The 20,132-nt window shown below is 37.1% G+C and overlaps 1 protein-coding gene across 9 annotated transcripts in view; it reads left to right on the plus strand.

Moving 5' to 3' along the window:
- Nucleotides 1–20,132, plus strand: part of TANC2 (tetratricopeptide repeat, ankyrin repeat and coiled-coil containing 2) — a 360,962-nt gene that overhangs the window by 272,004 nt on the left and 68,826 nt on the right. For all 9 annotated transcript variants that reach the window (XM_057535654.1, XM_057535645.1, XM_057535646.1 and 6 more), the window contains 2 exons: nt 8,774–9,005; nt 17,766–17,932. In XM_057535654.1, coding sequence (XP_057391637.1) covers nt 8,774–9,005; nt 17,766–17,932 — 399 coding nt within the window. The remainder of the gene's footprint in view (nt 1–8,773; nt 9,006–17,765; nt 17,933–20,132) is intronic.

Below are 20,132 nucleotides of genomic sequence, written 5' to 3' on the forward strand. Positions count from 1 at the left end.
GCCTGTCTCCAGTATCTAAAGAAATCTCTTGTCATGGTTAATTAGTAATGAGGAACAGGGAGCCATCTTCAGTGTCATAAGGTTCTAATTTCCTCATAGCAATCCTGTCCAGCTTACAGCCAGAAACAGCATGTTTCCCCCAAATACGTTTTCAATTGTCCCCACTTATTGGTACACATCCATTTATAAATGGGCTTCTGAAAACAGTCTGAGATTTCCCTTATATTCATTGCTAACTCAGTGCAACTTTAAAAGACATCTTTGGGGGACTTCCCTGGTGGCGCAGTGGTTAAGAATCCGCCTGCCAATGCAGGGGACACGGGTTTGATCCCTGGTCCAGGAAGATCCCACATGCCACAGAGCAACTAAGCCCGTGTGCCACAACTACTGAGCCTCTGCTCTAGAGCCTGCGAGCCACAACTACTGAGCCTGTGCACCACAACTACTGAGCCCACACACCGCAACTACTGAAACCTGCACGCTCTAGGGCCCGCGTGCCGCAACTACTGAAGCCCACACACCTAGAGCCCATGCTCTGCAACAAGAGAAGCCCGCACACCGCCACGAAGAGTAGCCCCCACTCGCTGCAACTAAAGAAAGCCCGTGCACAGCAACGAAGACCCAGTGGAGCCAAAAAAAAAGAAAAAAAGACATCTTTGTTTTACTTTTCCAAATATTCCATGTAAGCTGACTCCTGCCTCTTCTTTAGAACAATCAGAATAACTGTCATCTTAGAGATACACAAATGCTGAAGAGCTTTCATCATCACAGTCATTTATTTATTCATTTAGAATATATGCTTGGAATGCCTATAACACAAGATTGAAGTTAAAGCAGTGAACAAGACAGGCACAATCCCTGCTGTTATGTAGCCCACATTTTTGTGGTGGGAAAAGGCCAGTTAACAAACAAATATGTAATATGTCAGATGGTGATGAGTGCTAAAAAGAAAGTCTCCCCATGTTGTCACTTCTTAGCCTCTCTCTCATCAAGAGAAAAAGTCCCAAGATGTTTATGTTCAATATTTGGAAAATGTTATTTATTTTTAGTAGGTAATTAGTGACTATACTTACTTGAAAAGTGATCACATTTTCAATTCCATGGTTATACCTTCCTTAAGCAAAATATAAATAAATGTCTTTTGTACCTAGAAATGGGATATTTTTAAATTTATATTAAATATTATATAAGAAATGGCCCTTTAGATTAAAATTGATGTTTAGTTCAATATTTGGAAAATGTTAAATATTATAAGTGAGAAATTAGTGATTATTTACACTTACTCAAGGAACATATTTAAAATTTCACACTTATTTCTAACTTAAGCAAAATATAAATACATCTGTTCACACCTAGAGATGGGATATTGTGAAGTTTACACTAAACAAAAAAAATCTAAAACAAATGGCCCCTTAGATTAAAATTGAATATTATCCCAGTAATTGTGCCACAGGTCTCAGTTCAAGTGCAAGTGTGTGCTGTAGAAGCGTAGAGCAGAAGCCAACAATCTTGCTTCTCATCTGTAACAAACTGGTAAGCAGAAATTATCTTTTCAGACCAGTTAGTATTTTGATAAAGTAAGCTAATATATGAGAATTAAAAGTATCCTTGAAAAACTTCGTGATTTGCTAGCCAGAGTTCTTAGTGTTGGTTCTTGTATATCATTAATTATCATTGGTATTTCGTAGTATGCTTGCTGCTTCTTATGCTTCTTCATAATTGAGAACATTGAAGAGTTCTTGTCACAACTTTAGAGCAATTTTATTTATTGAAGAAACACTTCCCACTTGAAGTAACAGGTTTTGCTAGGTGTACATCTCTTAAATGTATTTCCAGTTAATCTTACATGTTCTGAAGTATAATCACAGTAGAGCGGTGCAAAGATCTCATTCGGGGCCTTTCCTGGGTGTGTGACTTTATAACAACCATAGATTTTCCAGGCTTTCGGTCTGTTGCCACCAAGTGATCATACATGCAGAATTCTCCAGACAAGGAGAGGCTGACTTCCATTTACTGAGGGCTTAATGTGTGTTGAGCTTAGTACTTTTTACATTATATTTGTTATTTCACTTCTTCATTCTTAAGCCTGTGAGGTGGTCATTATCATCCCCATTTTACAGATGAGGAAACTGTGCTTCAGTGATAGTTAATTTTCCCAAGGTCTTACTATTAGTAAATGGCAGAGCTAGGATACAGAGCCAGTATTCACCCCAATGAAGTGAGTCTTCTTCTTCTCCCCATTTTACAGATAAACAGAGGCTCTGAGGTTACACAACTTGCTGAGATAACTAGTACGTGACTTGAAACCAGATTTAAACTGAGGCAGGCAGGCTCCAGAGTCCATGCTTTTAACCACTGTGCTGCCTCTGTAGTGTGACAGGAAGGATTTTTGTTTAATGTTCTTTTGGAAAATCTATCTATAATTGAATGCGGCTTTAAAGTAAGGAAGTCATAATGAAGGGGCACCTTTCAGAAATTTTGCTGACCTAAAATTCTTCTTCAAAAAGTTTTTATGCAGGACTTCCCTGGTGGTCCAGTGGTCAAGACTTCACCTTCCAATGCAGGGGGTACGGGTTTGCTTAGCTTAGCTTCCCTGGTTGAGGAGCTAAGATCCCACACACCTTGCGGCCAAAAAACCAAAATATGAAACAGAAGCAATATTGTAACAGATTCAATAAAGACTTTAAAAACAGTCCACATCCAAAAAAAAGTCTTTAAAAAAAGTTTTTATGCAACTAGAAGCTCTTGTCACATTAGGTAAATTGTCCCTAGCTTAGTCCTTAGATTAAGAAGCTAATACATCTGAAATAAGCTAATTAGAGAAACCAGCTAATTTTAAGAAGTGTCACAGAGACACAAAAAGTAAAGGTTTTTTTCCCCCGAAGGAAATCTATGAAAGAAAAAAAACTGAAATGTCATCCTTGCCAAGAGACTAGTTCTGTACTAAATCAGGAGGATGTCAAGTGATATGGTTCCTGAGATTGTTGCTGCTACTGTTAAAGCTATCAGCCAAAGAAGTGATTGTTTCAGCAGTTCACACGTGTGTTGAGCATAATACAGAGACTTAAGCCACACATATACACATGGAGAGAGAAAAACAAAAAATGACAACAGTGAAGTATAAGATTTGGTTTGTGTTCCAGTTGGGTATTTTTTAAAAGATTTACATTTTAGGAGAAATGTGATCAGAACTAAACAAGTAACCTATAAATGATGTTTTATAAAATGTGTCTAGGGCTTTTTTCCTCTAAAAATTAACACTGAAATTTTATAGTGAGACCCAGATTGCATCTACATTCAGGATACTGAATATGGGAAACAACCTTATTTATTCCTTTGTCAATCTTATGTTTTTTATCTGTCTCCTCCACCAGAATGGGTCAGTATTTAAATTATTGTTCACCACTCTATCCCCAGCTCCTAGCACAATGCCTTGCACAGAAATATGTGTTAAATGAGTGACTAAATTGTAGTCTGTTCTCTATACTGAAGCCTGAGTAATCTTTCTAAAACGTATTTTTGTTCTTGCTACATAAAACCTGTCAATGGCTCCTCCTTGCCCTTAAATGGAATCCACACTCCCTTCTTGAAACATCACATGTATTAGCATAAAGGGCTTTTTACCTTTTATATCTAGCTCAGGTTTTCTCAGCCTCAGCACCATTGACATTTTGGGCCAGAGGATTCTTTGTTTGGGGCCGTCCTGTTTATTGTAGTATGTGTAGGAGTGTCCTTGGCCTTTACCCACTATCCAGTAGCATCTTCCCACCCCCGGTTGTGATGACCAAAGCTGTCTCCAGACGTTGCCAAGTGTCCCGTGGGGAGCAGAGCCACCCCAGATGAAAACCTCTGCTCTGTCTTATCTCCTACTACTCCCAGCTCACTTCCACTGTAGCTGCACTAAAACTGATTTCCTGAAAGTGTCAAGCTGTGTCTTGCCTGAGGGCCTTTGCACGTATTGCTTTCCTCTGCCTGGGACACTCCTGCGCCCGTTCACTCCACCTCATCCTTTAGATCTCAGCTTAAGTTTTACTTTCAAGAAGCCTTCTCTGGCTCTCCTAAGTTACTTAGATATGTTGTACCAATATCTTATATTTCCTCTCTCATAGTGCTTTTCCCCCATTTTTATTGAGATAGAATTGACATATAGCATTGTATTAGTTAAAGATGTACAGCATAATGATTTGATATGTGTCTATATTGTGAAACGATTACCACACTAAGTTTAGTTAATACCCATCAGCTCCCGTAGTTACAGAATTTTTTCTTGTGATGAGAACTTTTAAGATCTACTCTCTTAGCCACTTTCAACTATACAGCATAGTATTGTTAACTATAGTCACCGTGTTGTACAACATCACAATAATAATAATGTTGCAGACAACATCCACTGATGGATACTAAAAGTAGTGGGCAAAAATTTGTGGAGAAACAGGATTTGCATTCTCTCAAAGTATCTCCCCCAAGATATTTATTAGCTACAAAGGGTAAGATAGTAACTTTACAGTAGAGAAATGTAGAAGAAACCTTTATCTTAGCCAAGCGATCAAGGTCAGCATCACCAGTAACAGGACATGTCAACATCATGAACCCCATGACATGATGCACTGAGGATGACACAACATTGTTTTTGCGGTATTCTTGCCAAAAAGTCTCAGTTGGAATATGAGGAAAACATTAGACAAACCCACGTTGACTGATGTTCAACAAAATAACAGATCAGGACTCTTCAAAAGTGTCAAGGTCATGAAAGACAAAGACTGAGGAGCTCTTACAGACTACAGGAGTCTAAGGAGAAATGACAACTAAATGCAACATGGGGTCCTGGATAGAATGCTGGAACAGAAAAAGGTCATTAGTGGAAAACTGACAAAATTCAAATACTGCCTTTAGTTAATAGTGTTGTGCCAGTGTTATTTCCTGGTTTTGATAATTATGCTACAGTTATATAAAATGTTAAGGGAAGCTGGGTAAGGGATATACAGAAACTCACATCTTTTTTGCAACATTTAAGTCTAAAATTAGCTCAAAATAAAAAGTTTTTAAAAATAAATAACAGTCCTACTGACAAAAAAAAAGTTAGAGCTCCAAGCTGGAAAATTACTGAGGCCGAACCCAAGTCTGGAGCTATTCTTAGCTTCCAGCCCCAGGATGGGGATTAGAGTCAGAGTTGAGGGACAGGAGAAAAGGCAGAGAAAGTAGTTTTTGACACTGAGCCTCCAGGTCCCTAGAAACACGAAAAGCCAAAGTAACCGAAGTGTTGGAAGGGATGCGCTGAGTCAGAAATCAGTCAGGTGGTGGTGAGGGCGTTCAAGAAGTGATGAGAAGGAGGCAGGGAATAAGAATATGAGAGCAGACCTGAAGGAAGGTCAGTGGTAACATTAGAATTTAAGTAATGCAAATGCCAGTCATGATGTAAATTAAATTTTTATGTCCAAATGAGTTCCAGATATTCAAAGCTGCCTTTTCTTTATGTGAGATTAGCTTAATCCTGTCACAGATTATTCATTTGAAGTAGAAAAGAATCTTTAAAGAGTGAAGGCCTGGGACTTTTAACACAAGCCTGACAGGTTTGCTGCCATTCAATCATTTGATTAAGGCCTTTGATGAGGATTTTGCTTAGTTGTATCATTTCTTGTGTATAGCTTTAAATCAAAACCTCTTTATACCCAAGGTGATACTGACCTCCAGTCTTCTTTTGTTTTTTTTGTTTGTTTTTTTTTTGGTCTTTATAGTCTACAAACCTGGCCTTTTTTTTCTTCCCTCACAGCAGTAATCTAAAAGTTACTCGCCGTCGTCTTCAAAGAATTACTACAGTTTTGGTCATATAAGATATATTTTGGATAGAATTGTTTTAATCAAAAGTATAAAGATTTAACATAAGGAAAATGTGAGATGGAAAAAAATAACATAAGAAAAACATAGCTGAAAATGAAATTTCAACAAGTCATTGTTAGAGACAAGAGTTCACCAAGGAGAAAGGTTTTACCTACTGATTTATTGAGGGTGGACTAATTCTGAACCATTTCCAAGAAGTTGGAATAGTAGTGACTGAGTATGGGTGGCTGTGATGACTTCCTCAGAGCTGTAGGGAGTGATCTATTATCCATCACTGAACACTAGTACAATGAGAGAATGCAGGAAAAAACTGCATTCCCAGACTTGTTTCCTATTTGTATATGTAGGAAAAGTTGTAGATAATGTCAATAGACAATTTAGGGGAAGTACAAAGTGTTTTTGACAGATTGTGTGTACATTTACATACTATGTAGCTGCTTTGAAATGTCTAGTCGATGATCAGTTCTGAGTCAAACTACAGATTTCATGAAGATGTTGAAAGATCTTTCTGCCTGAATTCTTCCGAGGAATCGAGATTTTATATTTCGAATGCCTAAAATTTTTTTAAATTAAAAGAAAGAAAGGCAGCCACAGAAGGGGCAACTTTAGCAATGATCTTTGTTAGATAAAACCTCATACAGCCAAGAGCGCAGATGATTTTTAATGAAATCAGTAAAAGAACCCTCTTCCTAAATTTCAGAATTTTTATCTTCAAACTCCTATCCCGTTACTTTAGGTAAAGGGTAAGTTACAGCTGATTTGCTCAGCTGTGCTTTGCCTCGACCTGTGAAATCAATTGAGGTAAAATATGATGAAAGTTCATATTGATTCAGAGGTTTGCTGTTTGCTTTTTATAAAGTGGAGATTTGTGTCCTTGTGGGCATAACCATTGACATTCACTGTTCATGGAGAGCACAGATGGATTGCTGCCAGGTTTTCTCTTTGGGTTCCTTATGTTGTGCTTAAGGTCGGTAATAAAGCTGTAATCAATCTGTCTACAGAAAGGAGTGGAGATTTCTAAGTACACCTCCTCATTGCCAGTTCCACACTGTGCTCAGACATCATTGCTTCACTCACAAGCAATTCCTATCCTCAGCTTTACATGTGTAGTAACATTTCCTGTACTGTTCAGTTTTCTTAATGCTTAATGAGAACAATTTCAGGCGTTTTTTAAAAAGTGACATTTCCAGCATTTGGGTTTTTGTTTTGTTTTAATTTATTTATTTACTTATTTATTTATTTTTGGCTGCGTTGGGTCTTTGTTGCTGCGCGTAGGCTTTCTCTAGTTGTGGCGAGCTGGGGCTACTCTTCGGTGTGGTGCGCGGGCTTCTCCCTGCGGTGGCTTCTCTTGTTGCGGAGAACGGGCTCTAGGCGCGCGGGCTTCAGTAGTTGTGGCACACGGGTTCAGTAGTTGCAGCTCGTGGGCTCTAGAGCACAGGTTCAGTAATTGTGGTGCACGAGCTTAGTTGCTCCGCAGCATGTGGGATCTTCGCAGACCAGGGCTGGAACCAGTGTCCCCTGCATTGGCAGGCGGACTCCTAACCACTGCGCCACCAGAGAAACCCCAGCATTTGTTAAAGAGCTAGATTAAGAGTCATTTCAAAGCAGAGTACTTTTGTGGATGACTGTTCTCTGAGAGATGATTGAGGAGCTGGGGTCCCAGTGGTATATCTATGCATGCTCCTAGGGAAAATTTCAAATGCCTGTAGGCACAAAGCCAGTAGCTGAGAAGGAGAGGGTATACAGAACCTTGATGATGACCGTGATGTTTTTTTTTTTTTTCACACACACACACTGTATTTCATTTTTACAAGAGATAAATAGACTGACACCCAGCATTGTACATGGATGACCACAACAAAAGCAACAATGATTGCAATTACCAAACATGAAACACACTCATACTATGTCATAATATTGACATTCAGATGACCGTGATGTTGATGGAGATGATGTGATGGAAGAGGAAAAGAAGGAAGGCAATGATGGTGGTGGTGGCGGCATCGGCTAACATTACTGTGCACTTGCATGTTCTGAGCACCATGTCAATGCTTTCCATACATTCAGGCTGAATCTCCCCTGCAGTTTCTGTTGTCTACACAATCCCATCACTTTTGTAGGTAGTACTGAGCCAACATAGTGGTCTAGATTAAAATCACCCTCTGCACTTGCCCTTGAGGCAAAGGGAACAACCAGAAGGTATAGAGCGAACCCTGTGCAAATTCAAACAAACAAACAAACAAAAACAGAGCTTAAAATTGCAGGTTCCAGCCTGACAGACCAGACTGTAGGAATGGTATTAAGATGCATACATTTTCTAAGGTCTTTGAATTTAACACCTGCATCTGACGAAAATCTCACTCCTTTTCTGCTTCCTGTTATCTAATTCTGATTCTATCTCTGGGTGCTCAGGAAATACTTAGTGATAATTCTTATGTCTGAGTCATTTTATTTTTTATAAGACTGTTTATAATGAAATTATAATTTTTTAATAATTTTAAAAATATGCCTTAGGAGCATATGTTTGTTGAGTCTAACATATGGTATTTCTCTGGTTATTTTATCCCTAAATGCTTTGTTACAATATCAGACTCTTTCCTCTACTACTCTATGCTGAATAAATATTAGAGAGATTAATATAAATCTTTATTCTCAGGCCTGCTTCCTATTTCTTATAATCCAGAGGGAAAACTCAATTTGTAGTTATAAATTTTAATTACGAATTATGATACCATACATGTACAAGAGAAATATTGGGTCAATTTTCTGATCTTAGATAAATCAGGCAGTTTCGAAGTTAGCAGCTTTCATTCTTACTTGAAGAAGTTGAGGAGTGGGGAGACAGAAGACAGTGTTAGAGAATGACTGTACAATAACCATGACCGTTGCTCTCGCTACTGATAAACCTGTCTGTGTTCTCATCTTTCTTTTTTAGGTGGTTGCCTATCACTATTGCCAAGCAGATAATGCCTACACCTGCCTGGTGCCGGAATTCGTCCACAATGTTGCTGCCCTGCTCTGCCGCTCACCGCAGCTGGCGGCCTATCGGGAGCAGCTTCTCCGGGAGCCTCACCTACAGAGCATGCTGAGCCTTCGGTCCTGTGTTCAAGATCCCATGGCCTCCTTCCGGAGGGGAGTGCTGGAGCCCCTGGAGAATCTCCACAAAGGTACAGATGAGATGCAAAGCAGGTGGAAGGTGGAGGGTCTGGAGCCCAAGTTCACCTGGGGTCATGCTATAGAAATGATTTTTTTTTTAAATTTATTTATTTATTTATTTATTTTTGGCTGTGTTGGGTCTTCGTTTCTGTGTGAGGGCTTTCTCCAGCCGCGGCAAGCGGGGGCCACTCTTCATCGCGGTGCGCGGGCCTCTCACTATCGCGGCCTCTCTTGTTGCGGAGCACAGGCTCCAGACGCGCAGGCTCAGTAGTTGTGGCTCACGGGCCTAGTTGCTGCGCGGCATGTGGGATCTTCCCAGACCAGGGCTCGAACCCATGTCCCCTGCATTAGCGGGCAGATTCTTAACCGCTGCGCCACCAGGGAAGCCCGAAATGATTATTTTTATCACACTGCGAGAGCTAAATGTTCCTATAGGATACAGTTAACAACTAAAAGGTTTTACCTGAAAAAATAAAAATTCCTCCAGGAATTGCTACTTCCTCCTTTCTTTGTAAAAATTCTCATTCTTATTTCCAAATATAATGCATTTCTCTAGAACTAAAGGTACTAGAGCTACCAGTCCTCCGTGGAGTTCAAATAAATCAGTAAAGCCATGACTCCAACCCAGTGCCGTGGAGTTTCTATGGTTAGAAACATCCTCAGTTTTTATATTTGCTATTTTTTTTTATTACTCCACAGTCAGGTAAAATGAAATGGCATGCAGAGTTGCATAACTGTGTGTATGCTAAAAATTACTTAATTGTCCACTAAAAGGTATTAAGATATTTTTAAGAAGTAGGGGGAAATGAAATGGGATCCATCTCCCTCTCACGCCTCATGCCTTTCCTCCGTTTTAACTCTGCAACTCAAGTGTTGGCTGTGACCTAAATGTAACCATCTCCTCCTTCACCCGTCTCTCTGCCTCATCCCCTTCCTGATGTTCTGTCAGTGCTGGAAGCCGAAGAAAAGGACCTGAGTAAGCATGAGATTGCTGAGCAATCCTGTTTATTCCTGAGAGACTTATATACTTTTCTCGAGCATTTCGGAGATACTTATAAGAATTTACATTCTTCCGGCCTCTATCTTCAGTTATGTGAACTTCCATGCCAGTTACTTGGATATCAGAGTTTCTCTTCTCAATGCTAATGACCTCTATCTGTACTTCTACTACCTACCTATTAGCTTTACCATACCCTAGACTTTTTTAAACATTGGAATTTCTCCGCAAGTATTTTGAGCGAAATTAAAGAGAAATCTCTGTACATTCAGTCGATCTTTAAATCCTGTTAATTCTGCCCTCCTGATGTTTCTCACATCCATTAATCTCAAAGTCATTCCTACCACTGTTACCCTGAAGGCTGTTCAGCTGCCCATGATATCACATCTGTGCTGCTACCCTTCCTGGTCTTCTCTGGTTTCTGGTCTAGTGCTTCTTTCACATCATAACATACTTGGAAAATTATTAAAATTTGTATAGCACATTGGGATAAAAAATCATGCCTCCTCATGGCTGGACATGGCCGGCCCTGAGGCTACAGCTGCACAAATCCCCCGAAGCCCTGAGGGCTGAAGGGATTCATTTTTAGGCTCACCTCTAACCCATTAATGGCATACCTGGTGGGTAGTCTCTGCCCAGTCTCTCCAGTCTTCTAGACTTTATGTACTGCTTCCAGATAAAGCTTCGTAAAGCATCGCTCTGATCACTAAATTTCCCTGTTCAGAAACCTCCAGTGCTTCCCTATTACCTCACTGAATTAACTTCCAGCTCCTTAACCTATCATTTAAGGTACTTAATGGCCTGGATCCAACCTACTTTCCAGCCTTATTATCTACTTTTACCCTTATGAACCCTGTGTTTACATGTAAACCAAAGTATCCACTAATCCTTAAATACTCCCCTCCATTTCCCTGCCTCCATACATTTGTTCATTGTTTCCTTTTCTTGATATACCTTCTCCTCACATCTCTGCCTGTCAGAATCCTACCCATCTTTCAAGGACCACCTTAAATCCCACCTCATTCATGAAATACCTGCTGATCCACCTGCCCTCTCCAGTAAGTTACAGTATCCTTCCAAATTGACAATAGGTTTTTCTTTTTTATATCTCACTTATGGTACTTCATACGTTACTGTATGTATAATAAGAACTTAAATTTTTATTACTAACATTTATTGAACATCTATTATATGTCAGATATTATACTTTGTGCTTTATAAGAATTAGTTATTTCTGTACTTATTCCTTTGACTAAATTGTACGCTTTTGAAGTTAGGAACCTTTTCTTATTCAACTTTTATCCTTCATAGTGATTACCTCACCTTGGACATAGTAGGCATTTCAGGAAATAAATTTTGAACAAATAAGTGAACATAGAAATTGCTCACATGTAGGGGTACCTTGAAGGAAAGTCAGTGATACAAGGATCTACATCTTAAGGCTAATTCAAGGAGAATATCCAAATGCATGTAGACTCAGCTCTGGATTTGCAACCATAATTCATGTGTTTTTTAATTTTGCTACTAGATATATTTGCTTCTCATTTAGGTCTCCATAACCAGCTTTAGATATCCCCATGGGTAAATGTTGTTCTGAGTGAATTTAATTATTCTATAAAATTCCCATGTTCTTACCCTTAAAACAAAATCACCATCATGAGCAATAACTGGAAACACAATTTATAAAATTAATGAAATACTAAAAATTATTTGATTAATCCAAAAGAAGCCTGGAAAGAAAGAACAGAATAATTTTTTTAGTATGTAACAACAAGATGAGAGATTAAAATCAACCATATCAATAATTACATTAAATTTAAATTGACCAAATACTTCTATCAAAAGGCAGAAACTGTCAGACTGGATAAAAAACAAGACCCAACCATATGCTGTCTGTAGGAGAGGTTATTTAAAGACACAGATTGAAAATGAAAGGATAGAAAAATAATATACTCTATAAACATGGAGCATAAGAAGGCTGGAGTGGGTCTATTAATGTGAGGCAGAGTAGACTTCAAGACTAGGAGTATTATCAGAGGGGCATTTGATAAACATAAGAAGACTAATTTATCAGAAGATAAAGTAATCCTAAATGTGTATGAACCTAATAATGGAGGTTCAAAATACATGAATCAAAAACTAATAGAACCTAAGAGCTAAATAGACAAATACTCAATCATAGTTGGAAATTTTAACATGTCTCTCTCAGTAACTGTTAGAACAAGTAGACAAAAATTAGTAAATATATAGAAGATTTTAACAACACTGTCAACCAATTTGATCCAACTGACATTTATAGAACACTACCCAATAACTGCACAATATACATTCTTTTCAAGTGCATATGGACCTTATTCTGGGCCATAAAATAAGTCTGAAATTTTCAAAAAATTAAAATCTTACAGAAAATGTTCTCTGAGATAATGGAATTAAATTAGAAATCAATACACATAAAATCCCCAAATATTTAGGAATTTAGCAGTGCACTTCTAAACAACCCATAAGAGAAAGAAGAAATCACAAAGGGAATTATAGAATATTTCAAACTGAGTAATACGTTAAATCAGTGGTTAAGTTTATGACTTAATAAACTAGAAAAAAATGAGGAAAATAAACCCAGAGTAAGCAGAAAGAAGGAAATAATGAAAAGCAAGAGCAGCCATCAGTGAAATAGAAAAAGATTAATAGTTAAAATGAATAAACCCCTAGGAAGATTGATCAAGAAAATGAGAGGAAAACACATCAGGCATGAAAGAGGAGCTAGCACTACAGTTCCTACAGACATGAAAAGAAAAATAAGGGATTATTATGAACAACTATATAACAATAAATTCAACAACTTAAATTGGGCAAATTCTATAAAAAACACAACTTACCAAAAGTGACTCAAGAGGAAAGAGAAAATCTGACTAGCTCTTATCTATTTAATTTGTAAGTTAAAAGGAAAAAAAAAACCTCCAAAAAAAAAAACTCCAGGCTCAGATGGTTTTACTAATGAATTGTATCCAACATTTAAAGAAGAAATAATATGAATCTTACACAAATGTTTTCAGAAAATAAAGGAAAAGAGAACATTTCTCAATTTGTTTTATTAGACAAGCATTAATGCTGAAAGCAAAATATGATAAGGACTTTATAAGAAAAGAAAATTACAGACATGTTTTCCTCATAACCATAATAGCAAAATCCTGAAACACACTAATAGCAAAATTAGTTTTACTTGACCAGGAATGCAATGTTAGTTTACATTTGAAAGTTAATCACTGTAGTTCATAATATTAACAGAATAAATGAGAAAATCTATATGTCTTTATATAAATATATATCTATAATCTCAACAAATGCAGAAAAACATTTAACAAAACATTACAATTAACAATAAAAACTTTCTGCAAACTAAGAATAGAAGAAAACTTAGTCTCATAAAGGACAATTCCAAAACACATGCAGGGAACAATGAAATATTAAATACATTTCCCCTATTATCAGGAGCAAGGTGACTTACATTCGACATTCCATGTGTGGTCCAAGCTAGCACAATAAGAAAACAAACAAGCAAATAGTATAAAGATTGGAAAGGAAGAAGTAAAACTGTCTTTATTTGCAGATGTGTTTGTTTACCTAGAACACGCTAAGGAATCTACAAAAGAAAAAAAAAAGCCTACGAGAATTAACATAGGTGGAGCTACAGTCTATGTGGTTAATATGCAGTATCTGTTGTATTTCTATACTAGCAGCAAACAACTGAAAACTGAAATTTAAAAAGTAGTGTGGCAGTTTTAAAACGTGGCTGCAAAATCTTTGACATTCCTCCCATCCAGAGTTAGGGTCTGTGTCTCCTTCCCTTGCATCTTAGCAGACTTGGGGCTGCTTCAGCCAATAAAACACTACAAAATGATGCTATGTGATATCTGCGGCTAGGTCATAAATGGTCATGCTGCTTCCATCTTGTTCACTGAAACACTTGCTTTTGGGGGTACGCATTGCCATGACAAAAAACTGACTGCTCTGAGTTTACCCTGCTGTGAGGAAGTACAAACCACATGGAGCAGCAGTATATTAGTGTCCCAGTTGACTGTTCCAGTCATCAAGTCATTCTGGCCCTGACACCAAACATGTGAGTTTTTGTTGCAGATGATTCCGTTTCCCAGCCATTTGAGTAACTCTGTTTGATGCAGCAGCAGATAACTGGAGCAAATACCGTTTTCTATGGAATCAAAATGCTTAAGAATAAATTTAACAAAAGATGTGTAAGACTTCCACAGTGAGAGCTACAAAACATGCAGAGTGAAATTGAAGAACTTAGTAAATGGAAGAGATACGCCATGTTTGTAGATTGGAGTTTTTCCCCAAACTGGTCTGTAGATTCAACATAATCCCAATCAAAATCCCAGCAGGATTTTTTTTTTTTAATTGACAACTTTCAGAAATTCAAAGGACTGTGAATAGCCAAAACAATCTTAAAAAATAAAAAAAATTGGAAGACCAACAGTACTGGAAGACCAACAGTACCTGGGTTCAAGATTTAATATAAAGCTACAGAAATCATGACAGGCAGTAATATGTTAGTAAATGTTTAACAGTCAGTCCAGGGGTGGGGGCCTGATTTGACCATAAGAAATTTAGCAATCAGCTCCCATGAACCAGCTTGAGCTGGCTCTAGCACTCCACTGACAGGGTGGTATTCCCACAAGGATAGATAAATAGATCAGTGGAACAGAATGGAAAATCTAAAAGGAAATCCACACATATGGAGTCAGTTGACCTTCCTCAAAGATGCCAAGATAATTTGGAAAAGAGAATTTTTGTTATCAAATGATGCTACAACAACTGGATACATGTATGGAGAAAAAATGAATCTTAATCCTTACCTCACACCATAGGTGCGCAAAAATAAATTCAAGATAGATCATGGTCCAAAATATAAAAGCTAAATCTCTAAAGCTAAGAGAAAAAACTTAGAATATCTTCACAACCTTGGGGTAGGTAAAGATTTCTTAGGTCCTAAAAATCATTAACCATGTAGGAAAAAATTAATAAATTGGACTTCATCAAAATGTTAAATGTCTGCTCAACATAAGATATACTAAGAAAAAGGAAAAGCAAATCACAAAAGGAGAGAAAATAATTCACTCTGTGTACATGTGTGACAAAGCACTTGTATCCATAGTATCTAAAGAATTTCTATAAATCATTGATGAAAAGATAAATAATCCAATTCTTAAATGGACAAAAGATTTAGATGCTTCACAAAAGAAGGTATTCAAATAGGCTGCCAGCACATAGAAAGGTGTTTGCCATCATTAGTCGTCAGGGAAATGCAAATTAAAATCACAATGAGACACCACTTTATTCCCACTACAGTGGTTAAAATTTTTAAAGTTGAACATCAGATGTTGGTGAGGATGGTAGGCAGCTGGAACCCTCACACTTTACTGGTGGGAGTTTAAAATGGTACAACTACTTTGGAAAACTATTTGGCAGTTCCTTATAAAGTTAAAGATAAATCTGCCTTATGACCAAGCAATTCTATTCCTATGTATTTACCCAAAAGAAATGAAAACATATATCTACAAAAAGACTCATACAAAAATGTTTGTATTGACTTTATTCATAGTAGTTAAAAACTGGAAACAACCGAAGGTCCTTCAACAAAAGAATACATAAACAAATTGTATATTCATTCGATGGATATTAAATGAAATCTTAGTATTAAATTCTTAGTATTCTTCTTAGTAGTAGAAAGGAACTAACTAATAATACCCTCAACAACATAAATGAATCTCAGAAACATTATATCAAGCATAAGAAGCAAGTATAGTCTATGGTGATATGAATGAGAACAGTGGTTGCCTATTGAGAACTGGGAATGAACCTCTCTGGAATGATGGAGATGTTCTCTACTTTGATCAGGATGTTAGTTACATGAGTATACATGTTTGTCAAAACTCACCAAAGTGTACAGTTAAGATCTTCACAATTAATTGTATATGTAAATTTTATCACAGTAGTTTTTAAAATAGGGAATTTTTTAAAGGTAGCTGGAGTTTTCTTTCCAGGAAAGTTCAGTTGAAAACACTTTCAATTTAGATTCAGGAGCTAGATTTCAAATTATATATTTTTCTTTAAAAAAATGAGAGTCAACGTTTTTCACGATACTTTAAGGTTCTACTCAGTAACAAAGGATAGCTCTAGTATATCGCCAAGCAGAATGCAATTAGAAAATTCCTCTATGGGAATTAAAGACACAAGTATGCTAAAGGGAGCCAAGGTCCTCAAAATCAAGAACTTAAGAGCCCCCATTTGTGTGGGTAAATCCCAGTTAGTTCCAAGCAACTCCTCTCTCTTCCGGAGTTCTTTGGACTCCCTAAAGGAGTAATGTGTTTTCTTAGCCCTATATCATCTAGAATGCCATTTCATTAACAATCATTGTTAACAGTTAGAGAGCTGAAATCCATAGTTCATTTCTCTTCCTAAAGTCACCAGATGAAAGTAATAGTTGAAACTCTTTATAATTTGAGAACTAATTTGTAGTACTTAGGCTATTGAAATTAAACTCCTTTATGTAAAGCTTGTACTTTAGAGGGGAAATATAAAGTTTTATTAATCATGCAAAAAATCTGCATATTTTCAAATGTGAAACAAAAATATGTAGAGTTTCAATTAGTCTTGACTCTTTCAAAAGCTAAAAGAGCCAATGTGGTACAGAGTTGCTCAGAGTTTTCCTTCTGTCCCCAGCTTCACTTTCTTTTTCCTCTTCAGATATAACCTATTTCTGTTTCAGGCATCCAGTGACTTCTTTCTCTCTTCCCCTGCTTTCCTTTCTTCAGACCCTGTAAGGTCCTACCAACTAGGAACTTTTACTTGTTATTTGCAATTCATTTATACTGAAATGTTCATTCAGCCAGGGGATTTTTTTAATCTCTAATTGTTCAATATTGTTTAAGAATCAGTAAGCATTTAATGGGAGTGGAAACCTGAAATCTTACCAAGTCTTCTACAGCCTAGCCTTCACGATAAACTGATTTTGTCAATTTAGGGTAGTATAGACTCCAGGCAGGAAAGGGAAACAAAAGATATTTGTCTTTCCTACATGACTCCTGCCTGCTCCCCTGGGAAGATCACGTAAGGGTCTGGTCTCCTTGAAGCTGCTTTAGGTATAATCTTGGAAGCTGCTGGTTCTGTAAGATCTTGGAATCCAGCCTGCCTAGTGTAGATCTGTCTGTTGGTTGGGATTCCTTTTCTCTGTTCCTCCATCCCTTCCTTCCTACTACGTATTCACATATAGTCTTATATACTGCTGTGGACTCCAAATTAAACCTTTTTTTTTTTTTTGAAATTCCCAAAAGAACATGTGATACTGTTCTCTTTAATGCTGTCAGATTCGGGGTGGGGGGGGGGCGGAGGGGGAGAAAAACATTCTTTCCAGCTTTTTCAGGTATGAGAGAAAAATAAATTTACATGTAAAAATTCTCATAAATGCAATGCTCAGGCTGTCTCACAACTGATAACATGGGGGAAATTATGATGATGATACATATGCTTTATATATTATTTATGTGACAAACACATTCATACCTAGTGAAAAACAAAATGAACTCACTAAATGAATTATTCCATGTCTTTATAATAAATTATGTATCCTGAGCATTCACTAAACACACAGCAGACCTTTTCTAATTTTTTCTTCCAAAGAGATATGTGATCAAAGACCCAGAAAGAACTCACTTATCCACTTGGTAATTATTAAGTAATTTGTTTCTTTCTATCTCAGAGAGAAAAATCCCAGATGAAGATTTCATCATCTTAATTGATGGATTAAATGAAGCAGAATTTCACAAACCGGATTATGGGGATACAATTGTATCATTTCTGAGTAAAATGATTGGAAAATTTCCTTCCTGGCTCAAACTAATTGTAACAGTTAGGACCAGTTTACAGGTATGTGTTTGTTTGCTTTTGGACCATAAATTATTTCCCTTGGAGAGTGCTTAAAGTGAAAAAGTTCTAGGTCCTTGTACCCTTAGTGATGAGCTTTTCTAAATCTCTACCATGTCCTAGAGCACTAGCAAGAGTAATTCCCAACGAGCATATTTTGAGAGTAAGAGATACAATCTAGAGAGAGCATTCTCTGTATACTACTCTCTTAGCTCAAATTCCCATTTCCATTGCTCTGAGTAAGTTTTGATAAAGTGTCCCTCAAAAAAGCATGAAAAGAAAGTCCGCTTTTCTAGACTTTGTCATGAGTGTAGCAAAGCAAATAGATCCTGTAACACTCTAATTCACTGTTTGACTTTTGTTTTATGTTTTTTATCATTTAATGCCAGGCAAAATCCAGTTCAGTGTACAGTGTAGAGTCAGATTTTCTAGTTCTTCCCTCTGTTTCTCAACTTTCTATAGCATGAAGATGGACTTTCTTCTATATATTTCTTTTTCTAAGAAATATCGGCAATATTGAGGCTTTATATTAAACTTACTGCAACTGGGAGATAAGAGTTTTTTTTAATTACCTTCCCTGCTCACTCACTGATCACTCAGTTTATGGCCTAGAAGAATGACTAGGAATGTTGGAACTGCGCCTGTAAAGACATATGTGCTAAGGATAAATGACTCCACCTTCTCTGCCATTCACAGTATAGCTGAGTTGGTATTTTCCATTCTTTACATATTCACACTTGGTTTGAAACAGGGTTTCTCAACTTTTTTTCCCCTAACCATAACCTCTTTTAAAGAACATTAAAATTTTGCATATTATACACCCATCCCACTATTTTGATGCAACTCCCTTAAAACAGTTGTTAATATACAGAAAATAGTCTCGGTGCCCTCCTTTTCCCCTCTCCCAGGCATTTAGTATTTTTCCTGTAGATTGACCAATATAGGTCAATCTGCCTTCTTTGATCAGAGACTGTACTTCTGATCCTGACCACCAACTTGCAGATGTTTGTTATTAAAATCTCAAAGTAATTTGAATGAATCAACATAAATGCATCTTTACAACTAAAAATTATGTAATCCGCCATTATTGGTCAGTAGCTTGTTAAAGATGAAAGATGAATAAAAGAAACTTCCAGGAACACAATCTCTGACTAGTTTTACTAAGTACGTACTTAGGAGATATCTTCGTTTATATAATTTTTGTTTGTTTTGGTTTTTTTCCTTCATTTATATTTTTATATAATGCCGTGTGCAATCTCAAAAGATGTTTTAAGTATGACTTGGTAGACCATGTGACTTTAATTTTTCAGCTGTGCCAAAGAACAGGAAAAGTATTATACACACAAAGTCCAAATGTCAATGTCTTCATAGATCAAGACCTGCAATAACTTCCCAGATACTTCATTCACTTCAACCAATAACTTTTTAAAATGATTTAGCTGACAATGAAACAATTCCTAGGTCTTTAAAAATGAACCCTCGTAATTGATCATTCATTATTTCCACAAACATTTTTTACGTACTTCGAGTATAAAAGGCTCTTTCTAAGAGCTGAGGATACGATGGTGAACAAGACAGACAATACCCCTGCCCTCATAAAGCTTGTATTCTAGTGAGGAACACAAATAATAAAGTAAAAAATGAACATATATTAAAAATTTAGGTAGTGTTAGTGCTATGAAGACAAATATAACATAGTAAAGGGATAAATGAGGATGACAGATATTTTAGATAGGGCAGATAGGAAAGGCCTCTCCAAGGAGCCTTGTAAAGTGATAACATCTGATTTACCTTCTTTGGCTGCTGGCTGTGTAGATAATAATATGTAGGGGATCAAGAATGGAAGCAGAAGTACAGGTGAAAGGTGATGGTGGCTTAGACTAGAGTGGGAACAGTGGAGACCCTCTGAAGTCATACTTGGAGTATATTTTGAAGAAGAATCAAAAGGACTTGATGATGGGCTGGATGTGGGAATGAGCAAGAGAGAAGATTCAAGGATGAATTGTGGGGTTTTGGTGAGCAACTGGGTAGATGCTGGTTTGAGGAAAAGAGAAGGATCATAGATAGTTCCTACGATTTGGTGGTAGGGTCAGTGGTAATACCATTTATTGACATGCGGAGGTTTTGTGGTGGGGGGAAATTTTAGTAGTTCTGATTTGATCACATTAAGTTTGTCTATGAAACATCCAAGTGTCGTTGTTGA

Source organism: Balaenoptera acutorostrata, chromosome 20, assembly GCF_949987535.1.
Source record: "Balaenoptera acutorostrata chromosome 20, mBalAcu1.1, whole genome shotgun sequence".
Lineage (NCBI taxonomy): Eukaryota > Metazoa > Chordata > Mammalia > Artiodactyla > Balaenopteridae > Balaenoptera > Balaenoptera acutorostrata.